Here is a 27,512-nt window from a genome sequence, read left to right on the forward strand (position 1 = left end):
CTCGCTATGGCCACCCCATTTTAAAATTTGGGTAATCCTGCTACCCTGGACTATAAGTCTGACAAAAGGGGTCTCTCCGTCTATTTTGCCCATTAAAGTTGAACCCTCCAATAGCATTTACTTCTTGAAATATCCCTTGTTAAACATTAGGGCATACATCGGTCGTGTGTCCCCAGCTATTTCACAACATTAATAAGATCAGAAATTTGGCTTTTATGTTCACTTACCTCGGATCCAATCTTTAAACTAACTGAGGCCTTTGTGCCAAATTTTTGGGAGTTCTCCGCCATGGTAGCTATGATCTTCATCACTTCTGAGGGAGTTTTGTTGACCAAGGCTCCACCCGTCACGACATCTATGTTGCTCTTATCGTTCTGCAACAAACCCTCCTAAAAATATTGGATCAACAGTTGATTCAAGATCTGATGATGAGGGAACTTTGCACAAATCCTCTTAAACCTCTCCCAGTATTCATAAAGCATCTCTCCATCAAATTACAAAATGCTATAAAAAAAAAATTTCGTATGCTTGTAGCACGTGATGAAGGAACTCTTATACAAGAGTACCTCTGAGTGGAAGCGAGATCGTTCCAAACTCATTGTGACAGAATTACCACATTTACAATCAAACATAATAGATATGCATTTAACATCTAATTACAGGCATGTTTTGAAACTTTAAATAACAAAGAGAACGAAAACATACCAGTTGAAGAACCCTTCTTCGCCTTAGAACTCGTTCTTCTCCAAGGAATGCTCCTCTCGCTCTCTCTGGGAAAGTCCATTCCAATCATTCACCAAACTCAGTCGTCTACCCACGAACGAACTCCACACGAGCACAACAACAGGAAGGACACCACCACTTAGAACACTCGGTATTCTCGATGTGAGAATCCAGGAGGTGTGGGCTCTGTTGGATTTTGCAGAGGGAAGGAGGAAGAGAAGACCATATACCATGACCAAGCAAGTGGGAGAAGGCAGGTGTCTATCGTATAGATAATGTTTGATCGTTTAGGAAGAGGTACGCAATCGTTTAGTAAATAGGTCGTTATCATATAGACGATCATTTAGTAAACGCTCAGGCACGCGATCGTTTAGGAAAAAGCTAGACGATTGTTTAGTAAATCCTATGCGATCGTTTAGAAAGTTGTGTGCGTGTATACGATCGTTTAGAAACGTTTAGCTATCGTGGAGACTCTCGGTTTGCTATAAGATAGATAATATACACTAAACCTGAGCGAATGACCGATCTCTTGCAAAATGAAAATGATTTTCATTTTATTCTTCAGTTACGAAAACTGCAAGCAACCTCCCACTATCACACGGTTACGGAGAGAATGTCGGCACAATTATCCTATAATTGTCCAAAAATAAATAATAAATATAATCATATTATATTCATTAACCTATGGTTTAATATCACATCAAATGTAACATATGAACCATAGCCTTTTCTCCTCCACTACATATAAATCATATTTATATCATTTTCCTCCAAATAATGTATCTCATACATAAAGTCAATCATATCATATATAACTAACCAGTTCAATCATATCATATATAATCGAACTCCCTCTTGTCAATTTGAACACTTCAAATTGGTCCAAAAACTGATTCTCAACTTGAATCCATTAAGCTACCAAGGGGACCTTATGGACCTATGGCTCGAAGCTCCAACGGCACGTGAATAGCTGACTAAACTCTTTAACCACGACATCTACCATCCGTTAACTGCCAGGCATTCCACTAAAGAACGACAGCTGCACTCTTCTCATCATAGATATATTTCTGTGTCCATTGGATATAACCAATCAATAGTACGATAACCCTTCACAGATGCTCGTAAGTACAGTTGGGCCAATTTACCGTTTTGTCCCTGTAGTTACATCTAACTTCTTAAATACCACTAATCCCACTAATGAACAATATAACATAGTCCTACTATGTGTGGACACCTCTCGAGTCATGAGAATGTGTGTGGCGCCACATCGTTCAAGCCTCAGGATTAGCCCTTAGGGGAGCAATTTATCTATTTATGCCTGCTTCAGGAAAGGAGTGAATTCCATCTTGTGTAGCTGAGTTTCCAGCTCCCAAATCAGACGAATCCCCAAAGTGGTAGGTTTAAGTCGACAATCTGGCCACTCGCACCCATGCAAATCAAAGGACCACCCTCAAAGGCAGGAGTTCCCAACTCAGTCAAGATTGAGGTCATGTTACCTATGGCCATCCTAGTGAAGTGAAGTCTCTGTTATTAACTGCGTTATATAATGAGACTATAACACTTCGTGGTCCAGTCATATTCAAACTCTTTGTATAGGACGCCTCCGCTCGCATGTCCCCACATGAATGATTAGGATCAAACCATCTATAGCAAGTACACTTGTAACTATTCTACAAAGCAGGCCGTATCCGTAGCGTTACTAGGATAAGATTTCTCTTCTATATCCATATACTACAAACTATTTTGGTTATCACTTCAGACATGATCCACCTATATGTCTCCACATACATGCTTAAGTTACAAATGACAACCAGGGATCTTAGTTTATTAGTTTGTGGTAAAGCAAATAAAACATCCAATGTTCATAGACAAAAGTGAAGAAAATATCATATATTATACATCACAAGCGTTTGTTCAAAAACTGTGTTTACAAACTACAGGAGACAAGAGTTTAGGGCATCATTCCCAACACGTGAGATGGGAAAGAACTTTTCCAGGAACTGTTGTTGCATCTCCTCCCATGACCTGAGACATCCTGGCAGTAAGATGTAGAGCCAATTCTTCGCATCTCCTTTCAAAGAAAATGGGAATGCTCTTATGTTGAGTTGCTTTTGAGTCACTCCATTTGGCCTCATCCCCCTACAAACAAGATGGAACTCCTTGAGATATTTATGTGGGTCTTTACCTGCAAGGCTAGAAAATGAAGAGAGTAAGTGAACTAACCCAGGTTTTAGTTCAAACATACCTATTGTCTCGAGGTATGCAATGCATAGGTGCTGCTGGGTGAAATCTGGTGCTGCGAGCTCCCTCAACGTTTTCTCTCTCTCTACCATCTGTGGAATTTCCTCTTTAAACTCCTCTATTTGGGACTTTTCTTCTTATATGTCTTCTACACAGATGAATTCATTTTACATAGCTTCCTCCCTCCTTTCTCTTATGATTCTCCTCTCCTCCCGATATATTTCTACAAAATATAATAGTCTAGACCCTTCGAGAATGTCGGCCATGCATCAAAAGAGAAATGAGTTAGCCAGCAAGAAACTATAAGCTTTCTAATAAAGAAACCTATTGGCTCTCCGACAATGGTGCCAATTCGGGCGCAATCATTAGGGCGTCGCAAAACCCAACGATCTGAACTAAATAAATTATGTGCCTTACTCTACTAAATATAGAAAATAGAAGTATAAAGTCGATCCATAGAGAGCCGTCAAGATTTCTAGACCATAAAGCTTATAGAAAGTAACCAGAAATGGGGGTTTTGTGATTGGTGATGCTAAATAAACGTAAATTACACAAAAAAAAAAAAAGTAGTGTGGAGTAAACTTAACGCATAGAATGTGAGTTGAGTGAATTGAGTGTGAATTAATAAATTAGGCAAACACCTAGCTTAGGTCGGTCTAGTTTTTCTCATTCCTTATAATTCTATCATAGACTTAATCATAAAATGAGCATGAGACCTTCCAATTAAAACTTAACCAACTCACTTAGAATCCTAAGTGGCAGTCCGTAAGATCAAATTAATTTAAAGCTTAAGCAGGAATCCTTACCTAAACAATACAATAACAAGCATTAAGCTTAAGGGCATGCTAAGTTGAATAATCAATTTCCATCGTCTAATCGATTACTCAAGGTGAGATTCATCTAGATTAGAAAGAGAATGTTTATTAATTGGAACCCCAAATTAACATCACAATTTTACTTAATCTTTGCTTCTAAGTGATTGACTAACTAATGATTACAAATTAGGGCTAATCGAAAGGAATCAATCAAACTAACACAACTAATTTGTCAGACATTCCAATGAAAGAAAGATTGAAGAATAATTGTAAGATGAAATCTCTATTGTATCAGAAAATCTCAACAAAATACAAACTCAAGTCTCAAGAATCCTAAAGGAATGGAAATAAACTAAAAGACCCAAGCTAAGTTCTTACCTCTTAGCCCTTAAATCATCTTCAAAATCAAGTTCCTCAAGTTCAATCTTGACCAAAAATGGAATAAATTAATGTTTACAGTGAAGATGTGGAGATTATAAGTGAAGAAAATGGAAAAACGGTGTGATCCCCCTTAAAATCGGCCAAAATAATGATATAAAGTAGCGCCACAGTGTTGCAGCCTGTGCAAGAGCATTGCTATGCTAGATGAGGAGTTGCCATAGCATTACGACACAACATTATGATGCTACCGCAACGCTTACTTGTGTGCGCACTTCGTCCGTTAGAATCCTAAATATCGCAATGTTGCATGTAGCATTGGACGTTGCATTGTTTTCCCCAAAAAGCATCGCTTCTGTCTTCAAATGTTGCAAAGGCCTAGGGGTAGAATGGTAATTTCTTTGGCTTTCTTTCACCCTTAATACATTTTAGCTCCAAACTTGGCCATTTTGACATCTTTTTGCACTGAACATCCCACTCTATCTCTTATGCATCCAAGACCTATAAAAACATCAATTAAACTCATTAAAATGGACTAACGACCCTGGATTAAGAAGAGAAAGATGGCACTTTTTTGGTCTATCATACTTTTACTTTCAAAAGTTGCATTAATACCCTTACCCCTTAAAAGAAACAATAATAATACACTTACCATTAGTATGTGGATGAAAATTGTTTTCAACACAACATTGACCTCCCTCTTCCATTTCTCGATCTCTCTCTTTTGAATCAATCTATGGCCTAATGTTTTTTTTCCTTTTCTTTCTCTCTCTCTTCTTGAATGCCCATTAGTTTCTCTTCTTCCATTCTCACAATCTTTAAACCTATCCCATCAATTAAGGTGCAAGGTTACAAATTACGATAAGAAGAAATGAGAATAGTGGAATCACCAATGGCCATTAGGAGCTCACATGTTTTGACAAAGTTATATATTAGTAGTCAAGTATGAGTTAATACGTTAGAGTTTAATACACAAAATGAAAGACATATTAAGAATTTTTGTCATAATTTAGGATAACTAGTGAAAAGAAGAAAAAAAAATATATGTATTACCAAATTTCTTGTTTTTATGTCTAGACATGCTAAAAAATGATAGAGCTCCTACTATTTATTTTAAATTACTCATATTTAAAGAGAGAGATAAAAAAGAAGAAATTTAAAACATTTTAGAGATTGAAAAATAAGAGAAGAAAATTAGTAAAGATATTGGAACAAGATACAAACAGTTTCTGTTTATATACTAATGACAAATATTTTTTGACTTTTTTTTTTTACAAATTTATGGATATTGATGTAACTCTAAAAAGCACCCGCACTTTTAAACTGACAAAGTGTCGGTGTCGAACATGTATCAGACACCACCGCACTCTAATGGGTGTCTGACATGCCAACTGGCATGCCCATTATTTTATTGTTTTTGTTTTTGTTTTCTGACACGTCAAGACACATTTAGGACACGCTAACGACGCGCCAAGAACACTCCATATACAAAATAAATAAATAAATAAAATTAATGAAACAAGATCCACTATCGATAGCTCATTTAAGGGGCATTTTCAGCCGATTAAAATTAGAAAAATTGGAGAAAAAAATGGCAAAATTGCTCCTTGGGATTTATGTCAAAAATTGGAAATAATAAGAATTTGGGCAAAATGTGTGCTGCTCACGTGATATCCACTTTTATAATACCAAATTTGCCTCTTGTATGATCGGCTAATAATATTATTGAATATGGTGGAATTGCTATAGTGTGTATCAATTCTAAATAGAATACAGTATAAATGGAAAGTGGGAAAACGGACGTGCGCTCCTGCGCACCAGCTGAAGGAAGGATCTTTGACATAAAGATACCTTCTTATTTGTAAGTTATGAGATTCCAACCAAATGGATTCAAGAGAAAAAGGTGGTGCATTTTTAGTCAACTTGAATTCGAATTGACAGTTTAGTATTAGATTTGATTTGATATAACTATTTTTCGAATTTATTCAAAATGAATTAATCTCTAATTCGTATATCTCCATTTTAATTTAAATTTATATTAGCTCTTCAAATTTTACATTATCTCATTAATTTTTTATTATTTTAAATTCATATTAGTATATTTGATTCTGACTAAGATTTTATTCATTAGTTTATATATATTATCATAAAAAAAAAATTGTATATTTCATTCAGATTTTCTCTTTTTTCATTTTTTTAACATGTATTACCACTTATCATCTTATTGTTATTATATATTTTAAAAAAAATTTATATCCGCTGCATTTTAGGAGTATTTAAAAAAATTCGATCTTTTTTACAAACAAGTAAGTAGTCACTATTTCAATCTTTCTATTTTTGCTATGACTCTACAACGAATAAGGATTCTTTTCTACGATAGATGGGATGAAAGTTCACACTATCATAGTTATCGTATTGTTGAGGCTTATATTCCATCAAATTCGTCCTTCCAACAATTTGTTGGTTATATTTAAGGTAAGCTTTTTCCGTCTTCCAATCTTTCTATATCTCGTTTGTTGTAGTGAGATGGTTCCAACAACTTGAATCTTATTCGATTGTTGAAGATAAGGATGTTTTGTGGAGGATGTCAATTTTCTCGAACTTCCCCAAGAATGATTTATGTATAGTTTTTTGACATTGTATCATCTGATGCTTCTGAAAATACAACGTATTTGAATAGGGAGTTAGCAAGAATAGATCATTCCATCCAACGGTCTGATCACAATACTGAAATAATCGATTTCTAAGCTTCTGAAAATACAATGTATTTGAATGGTGAGTTACCTTGATCTCACTATTGATAATTATTAGTCTTTGTTTACTTGTTTTTTCCCACCAGTTATTCTAGCAGCCTTCAATCTCTCATTGACTCTTGTTCTTCCTTCCGGTTTTTTTCTCTTTTTCTTTCATAAATTTAGTCTTTCTTCTAATGCATTTAAAAGGTTTATTTTTAAACTTATTAGTTAAAAATGGGTGATAAACAACTAATGTTTCGTTTCTGTTTTGGAATCCTAAAAAGTAGGAAAATATATTTGTATATCGAATATTTATTCGGTTTGCCTAAAGATTCAAAATAAAATATTATTTTAAAAGAATTTGGTAAATCTTTAATTATTTATGAAAAAAAAACTCTATATATTATATCCAATGATTTCCGTTCAACACTTATTTCTTAACTTTAATGGTAGAAATAATTTATAGAACCGATTAAAGTGCATGGATAAAAAGAAAGATTGTAGGAAGGTTTTGGTTTCCCTATTCGTGAAAAACCCTGTTGTACTGTCACGAAAAACTTTGTGGTACTGTCATGAAAAACTCAGTGGTACTGTCGATTTTCTTCTCCTAGATAGAGATTGGTTAGAATCGTTCTTCCGCTTGCAAAATGATCAGTTTTGGAGTCCCTTGCAATAGGATCAGTCTCGATGTCCCTTAAATGAATAAATGAGGTCTAGAGAAGAGTGTACATGAGAAGGTGATGTTGGGAATGTCCTTAAACTCGTAGTTTGTAAACATTAAACATATTATATTCACAATAATGTTATTGTTGAAATTTCTATCACTAAAGGTGTTATTGTATTGCATTCTTTTATAAATCCAATAAACTAACCCATGGTTACAATATGAATACTTAAACTTTATATAGAGACATAAAAGAGGATCAAGTTTTAGTATACAGCCAAAAAGATCTATAAGTATATGGATAGGGTTGGGTACCTTATCCTGGAGACACTATGGATGCGAGCTTCTTTGTATATTGATACAAAGGATGTGATCTCAAAGTCGTTCATATGGAGACATGCAAGTGGGGGCATCATATGCAAAAGATGTTTTCATAAAACTGGACCACGAAATTGTCACTTTTCTTTATAACGACCATTTACTGTTAAAACTGACTATTTCAATTCAATGATCTAAGATAACTCGATATTAATCTTGAGCTAACTATGAACACCTGTTTATTCAGGATTATCCTTTAATCTGCATAGGTGAGAGTGGTTCAACATCACCGCTCAATAAGCCTCCCATTTTAGGGGTAAAATCGTATAGATAGTTGGGGACATAGTCTTGCAAGATGAAATTCACTCTTACCCATCTTAGAGTCAGCAGATAGGTTGTTTCCTTAAGTACTGACTCCTAGTCTTGAACAAAGAGACTCCGTCCTCTCGTGGCAGAGAGGCACTCAATTTATTGGTTAGACCATAAACCAATTGTTTGATAGAGGATCAGTGGAGACTTATGGAGCAAGATATATTATAGGGGTAAAACGGTAACTTTGACCTAGTTATAAATCCGAACAACCTCTGAAGGATCTACTTACTAATTATGGTTAAATCGAGTGGATATAAATATATCTACAGTGATGAGAGTGCAACTACTAAGCTATAGTGGTATGTGGTAGTTAACGAATAATGATTAATTCAGTTTAAAGAGTTTAGCCAATTAATCTCAAATCGAACGAATAATGATTAATTCAGTTTAAAGAGTTTAGCCAATTAATCTCAAATCGTTGGAGCTCAAGGTTTGTAGGTCCATTAGGTCCCTCTACTAACTCATAAAAGGATTAAACCTTAGAATAGCGTGTTGCGAGAAATTGGAATATTCAAACTCGGTTTAGGGTTTGGATTATTATATTTGATGTGATTGATGTTTGATTAACGAAGTAAACATTACAGTTTTAAAGAGTTGCAATATTTAAATATGATTTAAATATTTGATGGGGTGTTATATTAATTTAATATTTGATATTAAATTAAATTGATTAAAATTAGTTTAATTAATTATCCAATAGAATTATCAAATTTTGAATTTATGAAATTTAGAATTAAGAAATTAATTAATTAGTTTTTGAATTTATGAAATACAAAAATTATAAAACTTATTTAATTAAAATTGAATTTAAATTTCAGTTTTTTTTTAATAAGTGTTTTGTATATCAATTAATTTAATTTCATCAATATACTTGAAATTAATGGAAAGTGGGAAAGTCCCACAAATTCCATTGATCTCCACCTCATGCAACTCAATTCTTAATGGAAAATTGAAAATTGAGTGGTTGAACCTCTTTGATTCAGATCTACATGATGAATCTTTATATATTGAGTTTAGACTTCAAAATTTGGGGTTCATGCAAGACTAAAAATCTGGAAAAGAAAATTGTTTGTCTCCATCTTCAAACTCTTAAAAGCTTATACCAATTTCATCTCAATTTGAGTTCCACAACTCAATCTAAGGCCTGAGGATAATAGAGAAGACTTTGGTGGTGGTCTACTGCTAAGATTGAAGAAGAAATTAGAGAAGATCAAGCAATTTGGTGGAATCTACAAATGTTGTATTCTATAAATCCTATTTCTGTTTTTTATAAACATGCATGTTTTTTCTTTAAAATTGATATAATTAGAGTGCTTAGATCCTTAATAGCTTCTGTTTGTTGAATGTCAACTTCATCAGGTGAAAGTTTCGTCCACGATTTATAATCACTTGCCTTACGACAATGGAAGAGATTCTCCAATCTATTCGTTAGTGTCATTACAATGGAAGGGATCTCCTCACGGTGGGTAGATAAATTTTGTGGTGTGTCACCTGAACAGAGAGGTTTTGTGGTTGGTCGCCCGAACAGAGAGTGATTTTGTTCTTCCTTCTTCCGGTGTGTCTTGATTTTGGCTAAGCAAAGTCGAAAACCCCTAATTTCTTTTGTTGTGAGATTAGAGTTCTTTGTATTTTTTGGATTCTTTTTGCATTTTAAATGCACATCTTGGTTTATGTAGCAATCATATCAAATAGGTGTAGATTTGAGGTTTGGCAGGCTACATCGTTTACCGTACTAATTGTTTTAGTCATAGTATATTTGTTGTTTTTTGAACGATTTAGAAACTTTCCAATGAACGTTGGATCTTTTATTTTAAGTAAGGATAGTTTTGACAATTTTACATTATTATTTTTTATTATTTAATTCGATTTTTACCATTTTCGCAATTTTAAAAACATTTACTATTTTCCAAATGAAACCTTTAATACTAATGGTTTCTATTCAAACCAAAAACTAACGATAATATGTTTTTAAACTCTTGAAAATTTAAGAGTTTCAATGAAATTTCTGTGAATTCAGAATATCTTTAAAACAAAGTACAAAACAATCCCTTAAAATTTAAAACTTTTGGGAGTTTATAGTATCTCTTTTGAAACAAAGTACAAAATTGCTATCGAATATGCCGGGACCAAGTCCAGGGCAGGTTTTGGGCGGCCCATCTGGTGGGGGCAGCCATCACTGCTGGATTGAGTATTGGTTGCAACGAACAATCACCACTGAATTCTTGATAAAGACCTTTGGTTGTTGAAATCCTACTTCGTAGGACTGGAAAAGAGATGATAGACATTATCCCCTACAAAACATGAATAATATACTAAGTTTTAAAAAAAATAAAATAAATAAATAATAAAAACAGCTGAAATACATGTTCTTAATCTAAAAGTTGTATTTTAACCCGTTTTTATCAAAAATATTTAAATAAAAATGAGTTTTTTAAAAAATATTTTTTCTCAAGTCAATCAAAACCGACCCTAAATCTACATGTCAGATTGGGAAGAATAAAAGGGTTATTATGTAAATCAATCCACCAGAGTATATGTCTACTGAAAATATTCATGATCAAAGAATTTATTCTTTGACTTACATTTCTTCCTATCATTCAAGATATTGTTGACAAAATTGTACTAACATTGAATTACCTACTACACTATAACGTACATGTATCAATCCTTGCCATTATCAATCAATCCTTCCAATTCATTTCTCTATGGAAGCTATCTTCTACTGCTCACAGCTTTGCCTTTGCTTAAATCCGACAGTTCCTCGATCAACTTCCTTTCGTCACTACTCAACTTTTTCGGGATTTCGACCTGCACACGAACTAACTGATCTCCCCTCATATTCCTTTTATTTAGAAGAGGAACTCCTTTCTTTGACATCACAAGTGTTGTATTTGGCTGTGTGCCGGCAGGGATTTTCAAATCAACCATGCCATCTACAGTTGGAACTTTGATGGTAGTGCCCAAGATGGCGTCGATGTAGGAAACTTTGCAAGTGTACAAGATATTGGTATCATCACGTTTTAGTACGGGATCAGGCATAACGTCAATAATGACAAAAAGATCCCCAGGAGACCCACCTCGTCTTCCTGCATTCCCTTCATTTCGAACTCTTAGACGACTACCAGCATCAACGCCTGCTGGCACTTTTAAACTTATCCTCTTTGTCCTCCGTACTCGTCCATCCCCAGAACATGTGTTGCAAGGAGTGGATATTTCCCCAGTTCCGCCACAAGAAGAGCAAGTCATTACCTGCTGGAAGACGCCTAAGGGGGTCCTTGCTGACGAGACGACCTGGCCTTGACCACCACATGTACTACATTTAGTCGGTTGGGTTCCAGGTTTAGCGCCAGACCCTTCACAAGTCCCGCAGCTCTCCAATCTGCTAATCTCAATTTCCTTTTCGACACCAAAAACAGCTTCCTTGAAGTCCAACACAAGATTGTAATACTCATCTTGTCCGTCTACAGCTCTACTTCTTGAACCTCGGCCTCCCATCCCCATACCACCCATGCCTCCCATGCCCTCGAATAGAGACTCAAAGAGATCGAAAGGATTACTGAAATCCTGAAGACGTGTAGCCAAACAGAAGTCAGCAAAGGGACAAATATATTTTTCATATTTCAATCAGAGAATTACTTACCCCCATGCCCATACCCGCGCCTTTAAGGCCAGCCTCTCCATATTTATCGTAGAGTGAGCGTTTCTCATCATCAGACAAGACCTGAAACAAGTAATTCCAGGAATATCAGTTACCATGGATCACACTCAAAAACTGTCGAATCTAAACACAAACATGAGCTACAAGCTCTTACTTCATAAGCATTACTAATTTCCTTGAATTTTTGTTCAGCCCCAGCATCTCTGATAGAACAGGAAACAATGAGTTACAAAATACATATTATTCAACTGAGTCTGTACTATTCCTGAATAAGAAAATAAAGAATTACTAAAACTAAGATCGGAATAACAAGGTCAAGGCGCTACCCTGTCATGTCTGTTACAATCTGTACTATTGCCTAGTTTTTTCATCCCTAAGAAGAAGTTATTTAACTTACTTGTTCACATCCGGATGGTAACTCCGAGCAAGTTTCCGATAAGCTGAAGAATGCAAAAGATCATATCAAGAGAGATGGGTAAAATATACAATGGATGAGATACATCTAGGAGTCGAACTTAAAAATTTTAAATAAGCAGCAAATCAAATGTACATTATCAAAAGCCTCGGCTTCAGATTCATGTCTTGAATTGGCATACTTGTATCCAATAACACAATTGCCTAACATTTGCTTCTATCGGGCTCAAGCACCAATATATCATCTTTCATAGTATAAAAATAAAAAATAAAAATAAAAATAAATAAATAAATAAAAGTGGGTTCTTTCTTTGGAAGTACCTTATCCTTTAACCCCTATGGACTAATAAAACTTTTTGTTTCTTGAATGCACACAAGGCTTCTTGATGTATATTCGTTGAGAAAATTCCAAAATCAGATTGTCATTCTCCCTAATATATGACGTGATAGAATTATGATGGGATGATCATTAAAACCACAGTAGTTATTAGTTGGGGTGTGAGGAAAGTTTGTTAGAATGGGATTGTGAGAGAACTCAACTTCTCAATTGTTTAGGCTCCATTCGGTAACTATTTTGTTTTTGGATTTTGTTTTTGAAAATTAAGCCTATGAACACTACTTCCACATTCAAATCTCTTCCTTTATACTTTTCACCAATAGTTTAAAAAAACCAAGCCAAATTTTGAGGACTAAAAAAGGTAGCTTTCAAAAAATTGTTTTTGTTTTTGAAATTTGGCTAAGAATTCAACCATTGTATTTAAGAAATATGCACATCATGGTAGGAAATGTGGATGAAATAGACTTAATTTTCAAAAACAAAAACAAAAAACCAAATGATTACCAAACGAGGCCTTAGTAATCCTTGGTAACTTTTTCCCCTTTCATTATCAATTCCAATAACACCTCTATCAATGTGCTTCTAAAACTCTCATCCCTATCAGAACACTGAAGGAATCATAGAATAAACGGTATTTCACTATGCATAAAAGATAATGGCCATCCACAAGCAGTGAAATGCATCCCATTAATAATGAAAGCATACAAAATGAGGCGTTTAAAAAAAAAAATTGATTACAAATAAACAAATACAACGGAACATTGATAAGCCCACGACATGTTGACAGAATAAATGCCACCTGATCCAATAAGGACTTGACTGAATCGACTGAGTATAGAACTGGTCACAGAAATGTCTTCAAACTCTATTTATCTGATTATTTATTATTTTATGAGTTAATTTACCTTATCTAAATTCTAAATGCAGGAGAGTATCACCAACACTCGTTGTAATGACTAGAAGAAAACTCAAATCCTAAAGAAAAAAACAGTTTATCACATTCACACTCCAAAACCCCCCTGGGAGGGGGTGGGTGTTCAAGATACGCAAAAAAGGCAACACGTCAAAACCAAAAAATTCAATAGACATCTAAGGAAAAGGTAAGTACCACTTTTAATTTCAGATTTACTGGCATTTTTGGACACCCCAAGGACAGAGTAATAATCCTGCAAAATTAATTAATGAGTGTTATTATTTAAATAATTGCAGAAGACAACTTCTCATCCTACCTCTCTTTTTTTTTTTTTTTTCCTTTTATTTTGTGGGGATTGGGGGTGGGGTGAGGGAGAGAGAAACAAAAATTGTACGCACATTATCTGCTCTAACAACAAACAACCCGCCTCTTCGTCGATGTAAAGTTTGTGAGGATCTTGTGTCAAATAAAACACTGAAGGAACCTCGAGAGAAGAAACTTGAGCTCAATGCAGCTATGTTGGTAATCCTGCTGGGGACACTAATGTCAAAAAATAAATAAAATAAATATCCTTGTGCATTTATTGCTCAAATTATCTGTGGTAGTCTATATAACAATTACATTGGCTACTTCAACAGGTTTTCACAAATGACTCAAGAGATAATAAGGGGAGTAACAGTGCCTCTAATCTCTGTACACTGCCTCACCTCAGTAGAACAACAACCAACACTTGTCCCCAATAAAAGGCAACTAAATCTTGACATACACGTACACTGCCTTCACATACTTTGATAGCTCAAAATTAATCTCAGCAAGATTGTTAAGCTCATGCACACTAAAGATGGCTTGGACAATTGTTTTAAAAAACTAATTTCCATTTCTATTTTCAAAGTACAATTTGAAAATTCTAGTTGAATGACTTGTACAAGATTATGGCACTGTGTACATTTCAATCACTACCCACACATCCATAATTTTTTAAGAAATAAAAACTAAAGGGGAATTATTTTTTTTTATTTTTTTTTTTTTTAAAAAAAAAAGCAGTTGAAGTTATATGTTAAAAAACACCAAAATCCAATACACTGTTCAAACATGTTTGCAAGAACTTATGTACCATAGAATAGATCCTAAATCTAAAAATAGGAATCCAATACATTAATTAAATAACAGTGTCTAAAAGTTGAGAGATCAGAAACCAACTAGACCAGTTAAGTAATTCCACTATATCAGAAACAATTTTTGTAGGAGCTAACCATAATAGTTATCACACTACAAATTTCCAAGTGATGTGCTAGCAACAAGAACTATGCACACTGGGAAATCTCAAGAGTTTTTATGGCTACATTCGAAAGTTGAAAAGTAAACGATGGAGAGAGAAAAAAAAACTTACCCATATTGCATTGGAGATATCTTATTTGTCGAAGGTCTTAGCATGTACTGAGGATGAATTCCCCATTGAGCAATTGACGTACTTCCGCAAGGTATAATAGCCATTGAAACCATGTTGACTGATGTAGGAGCTAATGAAAGTACTCTTGATTGGATTCTGCAATTTAACGACATAACCATGACATCTTCCACCAACCACAAGACATTTCACATTACCAAAGCATTTAACCCAATGCAAAAGACAGTTTTCTTTTCCAATGGACAAATAACCAAACGTCTTGTTACTTGTAACAAGCTCCAATAGGATTACAAGATTTAAGGAAAATCTTAAATAGTGCACAACTCTTGAAGCAGCTAACCATCGATACCATTCTAGGTCTCTAAAACCAAATCTTCAATGTAATCAGATTCAAAAGCACTAAAGAACATGAAAATGAACCCCATTAACAATCTCAGTCTCATATAACACACTGAATCAATACAAGTAGTTTAGGAGGGGAAAAAACTCCAAAACCGAACCCAATCACAAATAAGTGAATAGTAGTGACGGAACTTTATCTTTATACAAGCCAATACTTCAGACAAAACTTTTCTCATTCGCAGCATCACATTCTCTTCCTTTGAGCCATTCCTTTCTTTCTTCTCTCCACCAAAAAGCAATCTTAAACCAGAAATGCCAATGTAGGCCAATCCCCCCAATTCCAATGTACGAAAGGAATAATCATCCACACTCACTTCAAACACACAGCTTATTTCACACGAAACAAAATTCAGACGACAAAACCTAAAAACACAACGCAAATAATCGCCAAACTACTGTCGCGCTAACAATAAACAACACATCAAATCAACAAAGAAAAAAAAAAAAAAAAAGATACAACACTTGTATCACAAAAAGGAAAAACAAAACAACGCATGGTGACAGAATTGAAGAAAACTTAGGGACTGAAAGAGAAAAGTAAAAGAAGGTAGTTCATGAAATCGGTGGAATAAGCAATTACTCTTGAAGTGTTAAAGAAGAAAGAAGCTAGGGCATGTGAATAAAAATTACCTGTTTGATGCAACACTTCTGCTTCGAATCTGAGACTGAAATGGTTAGAGAGAAAAGGAGAGAAGTGATGGAGAGCAGAAGAAGCAGAGAGCGGCCTCCACGGTTGCAGGCGAAGAGGAAGATGAGGTTAGCAACTTCTGGAGTAATAAGAGGAGAATTGTCGACATTTCTTTTTCCTTTTTCTTTTTTTTTTTTAATTTTTATTTTCCAGAGTTTTCCATCAAATTGGGTTAATCATCGGCTGTTTTAAGACCGTATGTTTTCGGACTAGGAGACAGATTTTGACCGTTGGATTCAAGTGTCTGTATTGAAACAACGGCGTGAGATCAACGCTTCAGAAAGCTTGGGTTCCGAATAATTTTTTGTTTTCCCTTCTGGAATAATTTTGACCGTTGGATTCAAGTGTCTGTATTAAAATTACGATTAAATGGATTGTTTAGGTTCATTTAACTATTTTGTTTTTTATTTTTGTTTTTTAAAATTAAGTTTACGGACGGTATTTGAAAAGATGGTTTAAAAATTAAAATTAAGGTTACGGACATTACTTTCACTTTTAAATTTCTTCCTTTATTATATATTAATCACAAATAGTTTAAAAAACCAAACCAAATTTTGATAACTAAAAAAAAGTAGGTTTCAAAAAGTTGTTTTTATTTTTGAAATTTGGCTAAGAATTCAATTATTATACTTTAAAAAAATGTAAATCATGATAAGAAATGTAGATGATATAGACTTAATTTTCAAAAATAAAAACAAAAAACAAAATCGTTACGAAACAGGCCATAGATTTTTTGTTTTTGGGTTTTGAAAATTAATGACATATTTCTCCCTCCGAACTTTTTTATTTTATCTTATTTTTATCAATGGTTTAAAAAATAAGTCAAATTAAGAAATTTAAAAAACTAACTTTTAAAAAACTAGTTTTTATTTTTTTAATTTGGCTAAAGATTCAATATTGTACTTGAAAAATGCAAACTATCCTAACAAATAGGAAGGAAATAGATTTAATTTCAAAAAATCAAAAAGGAAAAAAAAAAAAAAAAAAAAGAAATGATACGTTAATATTTAGAACTCTTTGATTCTATTCTATTCTATTCTATGTTTGAAAACTATTCTCAAAAAATTCTCGAATGATGTGATTTAAATTCTGCAAACTTTGAAAACAAAATTTTCATATTTCATTGTATCGAAATTTGAATTTTCAAATTCTAAAATGTAGGTTTATATCAAATAAATATATAAGCATTAAAAAAAATCAATTAATTACTTTAGATTTAAAATATGTATCACGTACTGTATTGTCAATTATATAAAATCACAAACTAACTATTATACAAAAGGCCAATTATATAATATTATAAAATAATAATTATACAAAAAATTCAGATAGATCGTAAAAATTAATAATAGTTTATTGTCAACTAATTTTTAAGAAATAACCACAACTAATTTTATAATTTATAAATATTGTATAAATATATTTTAAATAATTATTTAAATTATAATAAAATTTCTGAATCCACCCACCAAATACCTATTTGAAAACATAAAACAGAACTCAATTTTTTTTAGAAAGCCTCATTTTTAGATTTCTGCCAAACATGTACTTAGAAATTGTTTTCAAACTTTTTTTCTTATGTTGTTGTTAAGTAAGAAATCTGAAAATATATTTATAATAACTTTTTCAAAAATTTGATATTTACATGCCAGTACTCAAATAAAATACATAAATTTAATTATTAATATTACTTTCTGTTTTATTAGTTATTATATAATTTTTCTAAAACAAGTAATTTCGTGATAAATAAATATTATACATAATTAGAAGCTTATTTCTGGTGTTTGTTTGACTTTTTAGTTACAACTACAAGAAACTGATGGGAGATTGTTTGGTGGCAAGAATCCCCGGGATTGGATCTCGGTGGGCATCCACCTCGATCATTTTGGGATGAGATCAAATCGAAAATCCAAAATGGGTCTTCAAACCGGGGACGAGGCGGGGATGGAAGGGTATCTCCACCCTAACCCCGGCCCGAATAATTTTAAATTTTTTTAATACATATATTTATCTATATATAACAGTAGTTTTAAAGCTACTGTTTTTATTTTTGTTTTTGTTTTTTTATTTAATTTCATAATATAATTAAACTTAACTTTTGATTAAATTTTAAAATAAAGAATATTAAAATGTTTTTTATTATTAATTTAAATAAATAAAAATGATAATAATATTAACTTGAATCTAAAAAGTGTACCGTTTCAATATAAATATAAAAATTTATTGATTTTAAATAAAAATGATAATTAAAAATAAAAAATAGATGGATAATTTTTCCCCGCGGGATCCAATCCCCAAACAGGGATTCCCGACCCCGACTTCAACTCCTTAAAACAGGGAATGGGGCGGGAATGAGGATGGGAAGTGCATCCCGACCCTACTTTGCCCCGTTGTCAACCCTGGATTGAAATTACAACGTTAAGAAAAATAACAAATCTGTTAAACATGTATGAAACAAAATTTTTAATTGATCATTTTTAGTCCCTAAACTTCATAAAAAGTAACTAGTAATATTTGAATTTGTATGGCTAAATTATAAAAATGTCCTTTAACTTTGTACTTGTTTCAAAAATATCCCTGAACATTCAAAAGTTTCAAAAATATCCTTAAACTTTCAAAAAAAGTTTTGAAATGTCATTGCTATTAGTTTTGGATGGAAACCGTTGAAGTTTTTTTTTTAAAAAAAAATACCCATGAACTTTCAAGGAAAATTTCACAAAATAACTCAAAACTTAAAAACTTTTCTACCAATAACTTCTTCCTAAAAACTTTTCTACCACTGATCTTTTGTCCATGCGAAACTTCAAAATTACCCCCAGTTTTTAAAAAGCCTTCAGATTGCACCACATTTCTTCTTCCTTCAACGATTTTTTCAGTCCCTCATTCAATGTGCATTCAATACACCACAAACATTTCATCAAAACATTTATTCCCAACTAATATTCTTCCAATAGCATTGAAGAGAGTGAAACGTCACTCTCAGTATTCAATTTCTGCCATCGAACTCCCCACGAAATTCTCTCATTGTTTTCTTGTAGTTTTCTCTCAGATTTTCAACCCAACATCTTCGTTGATCACTTTCATCGTCAGATTCAGTCCACATTTCTTCTTCCTTCAACAATTTCTCCAACCCTTTTTTCAATGTAGATTTCTTATCCCATATCGCTTTCATAATAAGTGTCGTTTAGCATTAAATTACAATACGATCATTTATACAGTACTATACAATCGTTTACTATGCGATCGTATATAAATTACTACATGATCGTTCATAGATTATAATACGATCGTATAGTAAATTATAAACAATCGTGTAGTAATTTATACACGATTGTTTAGTAAACTATAAACGATCGTGTAGTAATATATACACAATCGTTCATTACAATATAAGTGTCATTTAGCATTAAATTGCAATATGATCGTTTATACATTACTATGTGATTGTTTATACATTATTATGCGATCGTTTATACATTACTATGCAATCGTTTACTACACGATCGTATAGTAAATTATAAACGATCATGTAGTAATTTATACACGGTCGCATAGTAATGTATAAACGATTGCATAGTAATTTATACACGATCGCATAGTAATGTATAAACAATCGTTCACTTATCAATGATTTGTTTATCCCACTGTAGATCAATGACGCTAATTCGCATCTTTGTACGATTTGGTGGGGATTGGGATGAGTCCGGAAGAAAATATGTTGGTGGTCATATGAAATGTCTGAAAGTTAGAAATGATACACAGGTGTACACGATGTGATAAGAGAGGACATAACAAGAAAACGTGCAGACAAACATTGATAACACCTGGCACTAGCCCATCTAGACTAAACAATATGTAATTTTCGCTTCGTTTTTTCCTGTACAACACCAATTTATACTGTACAATATGTAATTTTAGCATAAATATATCTAAACGATCACTTATTATTTGCTTAGTAAAATGTACAACACCAATCATATTCTACAAATTTAGCACAAATCGATCGCATAACAAAAACTAAACGATCGCTTAGTTATTTATTTGCTTAGTTAAATGTACAACACCAATTATATTCTACAAATTTAGCACAAATTTATCTAAACGATCGCATAAACATATATCTAAAAGATCGCGTAACAGTTAGCCAAACGATCGCATAACAAAACCTAAACGATCGCATAACAGATATCCAAACGATTGCATGATAAATATCTAAACGATTGTATAACAAAAACTAGACGATCGCATAACAGTTAGCCAAACGATCGCATAACGGATATCTAAATGATCGCGTAACAGTTAGCTAAAAGATCACATAACAGATGTCTAAACGATCACGTAACAGTTAGCTAAGCGATCGCTTAGTATTCTCTATATGATCGCTTAGTAATCTCTATTTGATCGCTTAGTAATATCTAGACGCTCACTTAGTATTCTCTATCCGATCGGTTAGTATTATCTCAAGGATTAGGAAATTAACAAAATGGAGGAAGATCCTATCGTTGTAAAGTATTTATAGAGACACGCATTCACCAAAAGGTCTGAAGACTTTTTAAAAACTGAAGGTAATTTTGGAATTTCGCATGGGAAAAAGGTCAGTAGTAAAAAAGTTTTAGGAAGAGATCATTGATAGAAAAGTTTTTGGGTTTCAGGTCATTTTGTGAGATTTTCCAACTTTCAAAGGTTCCAAAAATACTCTTAACTTAAAAAGAAAAGTTAAAAAATACTTTCACCGCTAGTATGTGAACAAAAAAACGTTAAACCTTGTTGCAAAAATAACTTTAACTTTTTTTTAATATATATATGTGTGTGTGTGCGCGCGCACACTCCTACTGTTAATTTGGTGATCAATTTGTTTGATGTTTTCTTAAGTTTAAAAAAATTCATTTTTGTAAAAAAAAATTATACGGATATCCTTATTTTTTTTTTATATAGATACTTTCATTTTTCTCTTATTTTTTCAATTCTTAACTTACATCAATTTTCTTGGTAACCAAACTTTGGAGTTAAAATATAAAATTCCACCAAATCTCACAAAATTCCAAAATCAAAATCTCTCCTTAAAACATACTAAAACAATAAATAGTCAAATAAAGAAATATCATTGGCTATTAATACAAAACTCGACTAATAATGTACAACTTTTTTAAAACATTTAAATCCTAAAATTTCTAGGTGCTTCATTTATTTTATTTCTTCTTATTATAGTTCATATACCTTAACTGAAATTTGTTATTCTATTTATTATCAAACGGTTAATAAAAAGGGAAGCAAGAGAGTATTGAAGAAGGGAATGGAAGAAAAAAGATAGAAATATAGAAGTAAGGCGATATTAATGGTTTTTGTTCACATAATAGTAAGGATACTTTTTAAACTAAGTTTAAGGGTATTTTTTAAACTTTTGAAAGTTTAGGGATACTTTTGACACAAAACACTAATTGTTTCCATCTAAAATTAATAGTAGAGTATTATCGAATTCATATTGGAAATTTAAGGGCATTTTTTAAATTTTTGAAAGATCAAGGACATTTTTTAACAAAGTACAAAGTTTAGGGGTATTGTATAATTTTGCCAATTTTTATTTATAACAATATAGTCCATATACTTTTCATTTAGTAATAATTCAGTATTTGAAATTTAACATATAACAATTTAGTCTACATATTTCAAATTTGTAACAATTTGGTCTCTATCGTTAAAGTCTCGCCAAACTTAATTGCCAAAGTTGATTATGAAGTAACATAGTCTTCATAAGTTATAAACAAGTTCTACGCCTAATCAATTTACTAAACTACATGGGTAAGAAATCTTATTAAATGTTAATAGTATTTTTCACGTTGGAGTCTAAAGCATTACAAATTATAAAATACAAAGACTAAATTGATACTTATGAAAATACAATAACTAAATTGTTACAAATGTGAAAGTATAGATGCTAAATTGTAGCAAGTTTGAAAGTATAGATATTAAATTATAACAAGTTTGAAAGTATAAATACTAAATTGGTACAAATTTGAAAGTATAAAGACTAGATCGTTACAAACTAAAATTATTGCTTTCATAAAAGATTTAGGAACCAAAAGTGTTTTTTAACATTTAAGTTGGCGTTTGGGACATTGAGTTGGTTATTATAGTGTACGAGTTATAATAGTTAGTGTTTAGGGTGTAGGCCTATTCTAGTTTGGTTTTTAATTGTTTATATTTGGAGTGTAAATTATTTTTGTTTAGGTAGAAAATAGTAAATATTGTAGCAAAAAAAAAGGGAGAGAATGAGCAGAAAATAGTAAATACTGTATAATATTCATTATACTTAATTGTAGGTTATAAGTGAGTTGTACACGCTATTATTGGTGCCCAAATATGGAATGAGTTACACTGATCCACTCTACCAACTTCTAATTAATGCCTCCAATGACCCATAAAGTACGTAACTACTTAAATCAAACAAAAGTTTAAAATGTCAATATAAACGAAAATATCAAAATTTCAATTTTAAGAAAATATCGATGAAAACAATAAAATATATCCAACCTATAGATATGTGAATATAAATTAAGTTTAACCACATAATGTAAAAGTGATAAAAGAATATATAACCCTTTTGCTTTGAGTTTATTCGAGCTTTGAGGATAGGGTATCTTAATCACTTGGACTATTCTTAAACTAATCGATAGATAATCTTTTATAAAAACGAATTGAATCTCCAATCTGAAACAACACACTAACTACCACTAAATTATGTTATTTTTGGAAAAAAAAAAAAAAAACTAATGGTTAAAATAAAAATTTTGATTCAAAGTAGACTTGCTTGTCAAGTCCAGGGAGCTAAAAAACGACGAAGTGAGTAAAGAGAATGCATTTTAAACTGATTTTTTTGTCCACCCATTTCTGAGAGGGTGTTTGTTTCAAAGGTTGAGATTGGATGAATTAGGCAGGTTAAGTCCAACCTTTGTTTGGGACATAAATTTAGGAAGTCATCATTTTTTCATGGGATTGAATAATGTTTACTATTCAAATCCATGGGTTACCATTTTTTTTCTTTTTTTCTTTTTGGTTTTCTTCCTAATTTAATCTAGGATGTACGTCGGCTAACTTCCCTTTGGTGACCACCAGGCCAACTTCGGCCGCCTCCATCGCCGCCGGCCAACTTCGGCTACCACCCTCTGGCAATCTCCGCTGACCAACTCATACGAACAACGCTGGCATTCGGCTAACTTCAACACCACCTCTGACGACCGTCGTCGACCAATTCCCCGCCATTGGCCAACTCCGGCCGCCACTGGGACAAAATTCGATCACCAACCAACCTTGAAAAACATTAATAAAAATACTTTTAGTATATAACAAACTAGACAAATTTGTATATAAAAACACTTCTAACAAAGGATTCAATACATGTATGTTTTTTTAAAAATTTTATTTTAATGAATTTTTATCAAAAGTGTTTAATTAAAAATAAATTTTTGAAAGATATTTTTTTTCTAAGTCATTCCAAACACGCCAATAGATTGCAATTGCTTAGTTATATTTATTTAGATTATATGTGTAGAACTATATATATTTGAAGACTCTAATTTAATTTAATAATATTTTACTTTTTTTTATTGATTAATTAACTAATTCTAACACTTAGAATCATTTTCTAAACATTAGCAGCCAAATAAAAACTAAAACTTAAAATTTATGATTTTTTATTCCTCAAATGTAATTTGATAAGAAAAAAGTATAACTTTTCAATCATTGAATTTAATATTAAAATATTAGTTTATTTCAATTTTAAGTCAGTGTACTATGATAAAAAAAAATAATTATTTTCGAATTAGTTAAAGTGACAAATTTTATTCAAAATCTAGTAAGATTAAAATATTAAATTATTAAAAGAATAGATTAAATAAAATTATAATTTTAATCAAAATCTCTATTTCAATTTTTTTTTTTAAAAAAATACTTCTAAATTTTTAACTATATTGAAATAATTGAGATACAAATTTAAACTAATATAAAATCTAAAGGTTGATTAAATACAAGAAAATGTTTCATAAACTAAATATTTATAAATCTACATGCACACACTCCAACACAGTTTTCTTAAACCCGGACTACCTAAACCTCCCAACCTAATCCCCAAGCTTAAGGTTTAAGATTCTAGGCCTATTCCCCCAAAGACTATTACCATATGTTCTCAATTACAAAATGACAATAAAAAGTGGGAGGGAGCGAGCTCAAGACCATCAAACTTTTTTTTAGTAAGAATAGAAAAAGAGATTTGAACCACATATCTCTTGAGCCAACCATTCATATGTGATAGACAATATATTAAACTTGAGGTATTAACATCAAGTTACAAAGTCAACTAAAAATACAATTATATTCGTGTAAACATGTAAAAAAAATGGAAACAAATAGAGGAAAGAGATTTGCTAACCCTGTTTATAAATGAAAGATACCAACTGACAAAGTTATAGAGAAGAATTCTGTTCTATACATGAAGCCTCATTTACTGCCTTTAAAAAGGATTCAAATCAAGAAGGCCCTTTGAAATGGATGAAGTGTTCTTCACCGTGATCAAACAAACAGATCTGTCAGTTAGAATTTGTCAACCCCTTTTTGCTTAAGGTACTCTTTGGCCTCAACAATGTCCTACAAAAGGAATTCAAGGTGAGATGTCTGCACATCTTTCAGTCTTAATATTAATAGATATAGAAATTCAAACATTCCACACACATGGAGAGAGAGGACAATTTGTTTTTAAGTACGACAAGTGGAGTCCAGGGAAATTTAAACCTCCAGCCTCAAAGGAGACACTACATACCAAACACTACATACCAATTACCTTGAACTATACTCACATGGTAAGATAGGACAATTTGTTGTATGATATAGAAGTGCCAAGTGAGAGCATTTCAATCTTAGATAGTGTTTTGGGCGTTGAGTTAAATTTTGAAGTTTGGAGACTGGAGTTAATATGTTGGGAGTTAAGAAGTCCGCGTTTAGGGTGCAGAGTTATTTAGTTAAAGTTTTTTTATAAATGTGCAAAGTTCAATAGGTAACCTCTTGAAGTTGATGAAGTTGAGTTATTTAACACAAATTATGAAGTCAATGAACCAAACACTCTCTTAAAAATGCCTTGGATATGGAAACTCAAAGAATACTCGAAAGAAAAGGAGACAGAGAGAGAGGCTATTTGTCGTATGATACTAAAGTGCAAAAGTGAGAAAAAAAGGGACGCAGTACCTTCTGTAGCAACAGTCCTTCTCTAGGGCAAGTTGGAAATGTCATGAGACCGATTCCAACCATCAATAGACCATAGCATCCTAGGGAGACAATAAAATAGATGGGTAGCTGGAGTGACAAGAAACGCAAAGCAAGCACCATTGAGTGTGTAAAACGATGAAAATAAATATGAAGGATTTAAGAAAACAATGACTGGAATGCTAACTCACCAACCAAGCATGGCCATGTGGTAATATAGATGTCTGCAAGAGGCCAATCCACAGAGCTGATACGGCCACTAGTAATGTCAAAATCTTGACTATATGCTTCATTGGTTGATGGTGAGAAAAGTTGCCCAAATCTCAATCTCAAACAAGTAGAGAGCAATTACATATGTCAAAATGGATCGTTATTCTTGACTAACTAGATCAGAAACTGAGCAGCTAACTTCCTTTCATGGCTAAATATGGATTCTCCACAACTTAGTTTATTCCTTTAAAAGTCCACTTAGGGCAACACACACAATGTAGATCACCAATTATAGCAGGCTTTTACGTTATTGATGATAAAAGATTTAGAAGGCTAAATCATTATAACACACAATTCAAACATAAGACTAAAAAAGCCCAATATAAAATTAATATATATAGAACAATATTAAGATCATGAGTTTTTCTGAAGCTTGTAGGATTTTCTTTGAAAAACAAGTTGACACCAATGTTATGCCACAATATAAAACTTTTTTTTTTCTTTTGTGTTCAACAACATATAGGATTGGGGGATTCAAACCTCACATGCTTAAAACCAATTGCTAGCAGTGCAAAAAGCAACATAAACTTTAGATGCTTGAGAAGAAGAACCAAAAAAAAAAAAAAAAAAAAGAAAAGAAAAGAGAGAGAGGCTCCTATGCTAAAGTCAGCAATTTCTCTTCATGTGAAACGCTGTGTTTAGACACAAGCCACTTGCTAACACTAAAATAAACGGCCACTAATCCTTTAAAATGTCATTGATATTTATTGTTCATGCTCACGCCCTCCTTCTCTCCGTTAATGGTTGATAGATAATAGATTACCACAAAAATGAAACAATATACAACATTCCATCGCACTAAGTGTTCTGAACTCAATGACCCACCTAAAGTCACAACCATCTAGTGCAGAAGACAATAACCATTAGTACATTTTTGTTCCATCTATGGAAAAAAAGAAGAAGTGAAAACTACTTTGCCGAACTATTAACCCCTAAAGTCTAGCAACTGGAATTAAAGAGGAAAATTATATTTCAAAACAATTTCGATTGCCATCAGAGGGGATTTCATAAAAATGTTATTTCACTGCTCAAAGTAGCATGTTCCATGAACTCAAAGCACTTGCGCAATGTCCCAACATCATTTGGCAATTCAGAGAACTACTGACCAAAAAAATGTAAACCCATTAAGAATGCTAAATGAAAACAACACTCGACATGCTTGACAGCACCAAGCCACCAATCACCTATGGATTATATCATTGTTATTTTCTTGTTGATCGACACATTTGAATCAAACTAGAAGATCAAGTGACAGAGGAAGAGACTAACGAGGGAAGAAAACTTACCAACCGTCGGCTGTAATAGGAAAGAACGGATCTAATGGAGATTGGCGGCCGGAAACCCAAAAACGACCGGAAAAAGATAAGAGAGCAGGCGGAGAATCGAGCGAGAGAAATGAAGAGCTGCGTAGAAGGAAAAAGAGAAACCCTAGCAGGAAAGAAAAACGTGAAAAAGGAGCCATTAAAAAGGGAATTTGGTACGGATGGGTCAACTTTGGAGGTACATTCAAAATTTGGTCTGTCTTTAAAAAACACTCGAATTTTAACTTTATGATGATATCGACCTGGTGTAAAATGTCCGCTTAGTCTTCAAAACTTTCAAGACATGTGCATATTCCATTTTCTCACTCGTTCATTTCGTTTCACATTCATTTCTCTCGTTCATTCATCTCGTTTTTGTAATTAATTTCCCGTCAGTTTGCATTTAATTAATAGCTATTGTATGATTTTCCAAATACTTCAAAAACCTCACAATTCTTTCAAATCAATTTAATAAAAAGTGTTGTGCATGCTAAGTCCCATTAAGATAACAATACATTTTGACCGAATCGGGTATCATTCGTTCTCATAAAATGTTCTCTCTTAAAAAAATCCACAACATTTAGCTGCAAAGTATCCCGAAAATACGAATTTATAACGTTCTA

General features: G+C 32.6%; 2 protein-coding genes across 6 annotated transcripts; both read right to left on the minus strand.

Annotated features, from left to right (window-relative positions):
• Window positions 1-10,211: 10,211 nt before the first annotated feature.
• Window positions 10,212-16,204, minus strand: LOC120090327 (chaperone protein dnaJ A6, chloroplastic-like). 4 transcript variants are annotated; one of them, XR_005485515.1, is made up of 9 exons: window positions 16,009-16,202; window positions 14,959-15,114; window positions 13,967-14,108; window positions 13,764-13,821; window positions 12,302-12,344; window positions 12,059-12,107; window positions 11,887-11,967; window positions 10,903-11,810; window positions 10,212-10,537 (listed from the first exon to the last, which is right to left on the minus strand). XR_005485515.1 is itself a non-coding variant. In XM_039047907.1 (8 exons), exons 2-8 carry the CDS (start codon window positions 15,069-15,071, stop codon window positions 10,959-10,961), a joined length of 1,329 nt encoding a protein of 442 aa, XP_038903835.1. In that variant the 5' UTR covers window positions 15,072-15,114; window positions 16,009-16,204; the 3' UTR covers window positions 10,734-10,958. The 4 variants fall into 4 exon arrangements, 3 of the variants coding, with proteins under 3 accessions (XP_038903835.1, XP_038903836.1, XP_038903834.1); XM_039047907.1 differs by lacking the exon at window positions 10,212-10,537 and having other exon boundaries at window positions 10,734-11,810; window positions 13,967-14,099; window positions 16,009-16,204; XM_039047908.1 differs by lacking the exon at window positions 10,212-10,537 and having other exon boundaries at window positions 10,734-11,810; window positions 13,967-14,096; window positions 16,009-16,203.
• A 6,703-nt stretch (window positions 16,205-22,907) lies between these two features.
• On the minus strand, window positions 22,908-27,032 carry LOC120090329 (dolichol-phosphate mannose synthase subunit 3-like). Of its 2 annotated transcripts, XR_005485516.1 has the most exons (5): window positions 26,875-27,032; window positions 25,510-25,646; window positions 25,301-25,408; window positions 24,492-24,706; window positions 22,908-23,373 (listed from the first exon to the last, which is right to left on the minus strand). XR_005485516.1 is itself a non-coding variant. In XM_039047909.1 (4 exons), the coding sequence occupies exons 2-4, from the start codon at window positions 25,609-25,611 to the stop codon at window positions 24,653-24,655; spliced, it is 264 nt and encodes an 87-aa protein (XP_038903837.1). In that variant the 5' UTR covers window positions 25,612-25,646; window positions 26,875-27,032; the 3' UTR covers window positions 24,304-24,652. The 2 variants fall into 2 exon arrangements, 1 of the variants encoding a protein (XP_038903837.1); XM_039047909.1 differs by lacking the exon at window positions 22,908-23,373 and having other exon boundaries at window positions 24,304-24,706.
• Window positions 27,033-27,512: the final 480 nt, after the last annotated feature.

The sequence above is a fragment of the Benincasa hispida genome, chromosome 11, assembly GCF_009727055.1.
Source record: "Benincasa hispida cultivar B227 chromosome 11, ASM972705v1, whole genome shotgun sequence".
NCBI classification, from domain to species: domain Eukaryota; kingdom Viridiplantae; phylum Streptophyta; class Magnoliopsida; order Cucurbitales; family Cucurbitaceae; genus Benincasa; species Benincasa hispida.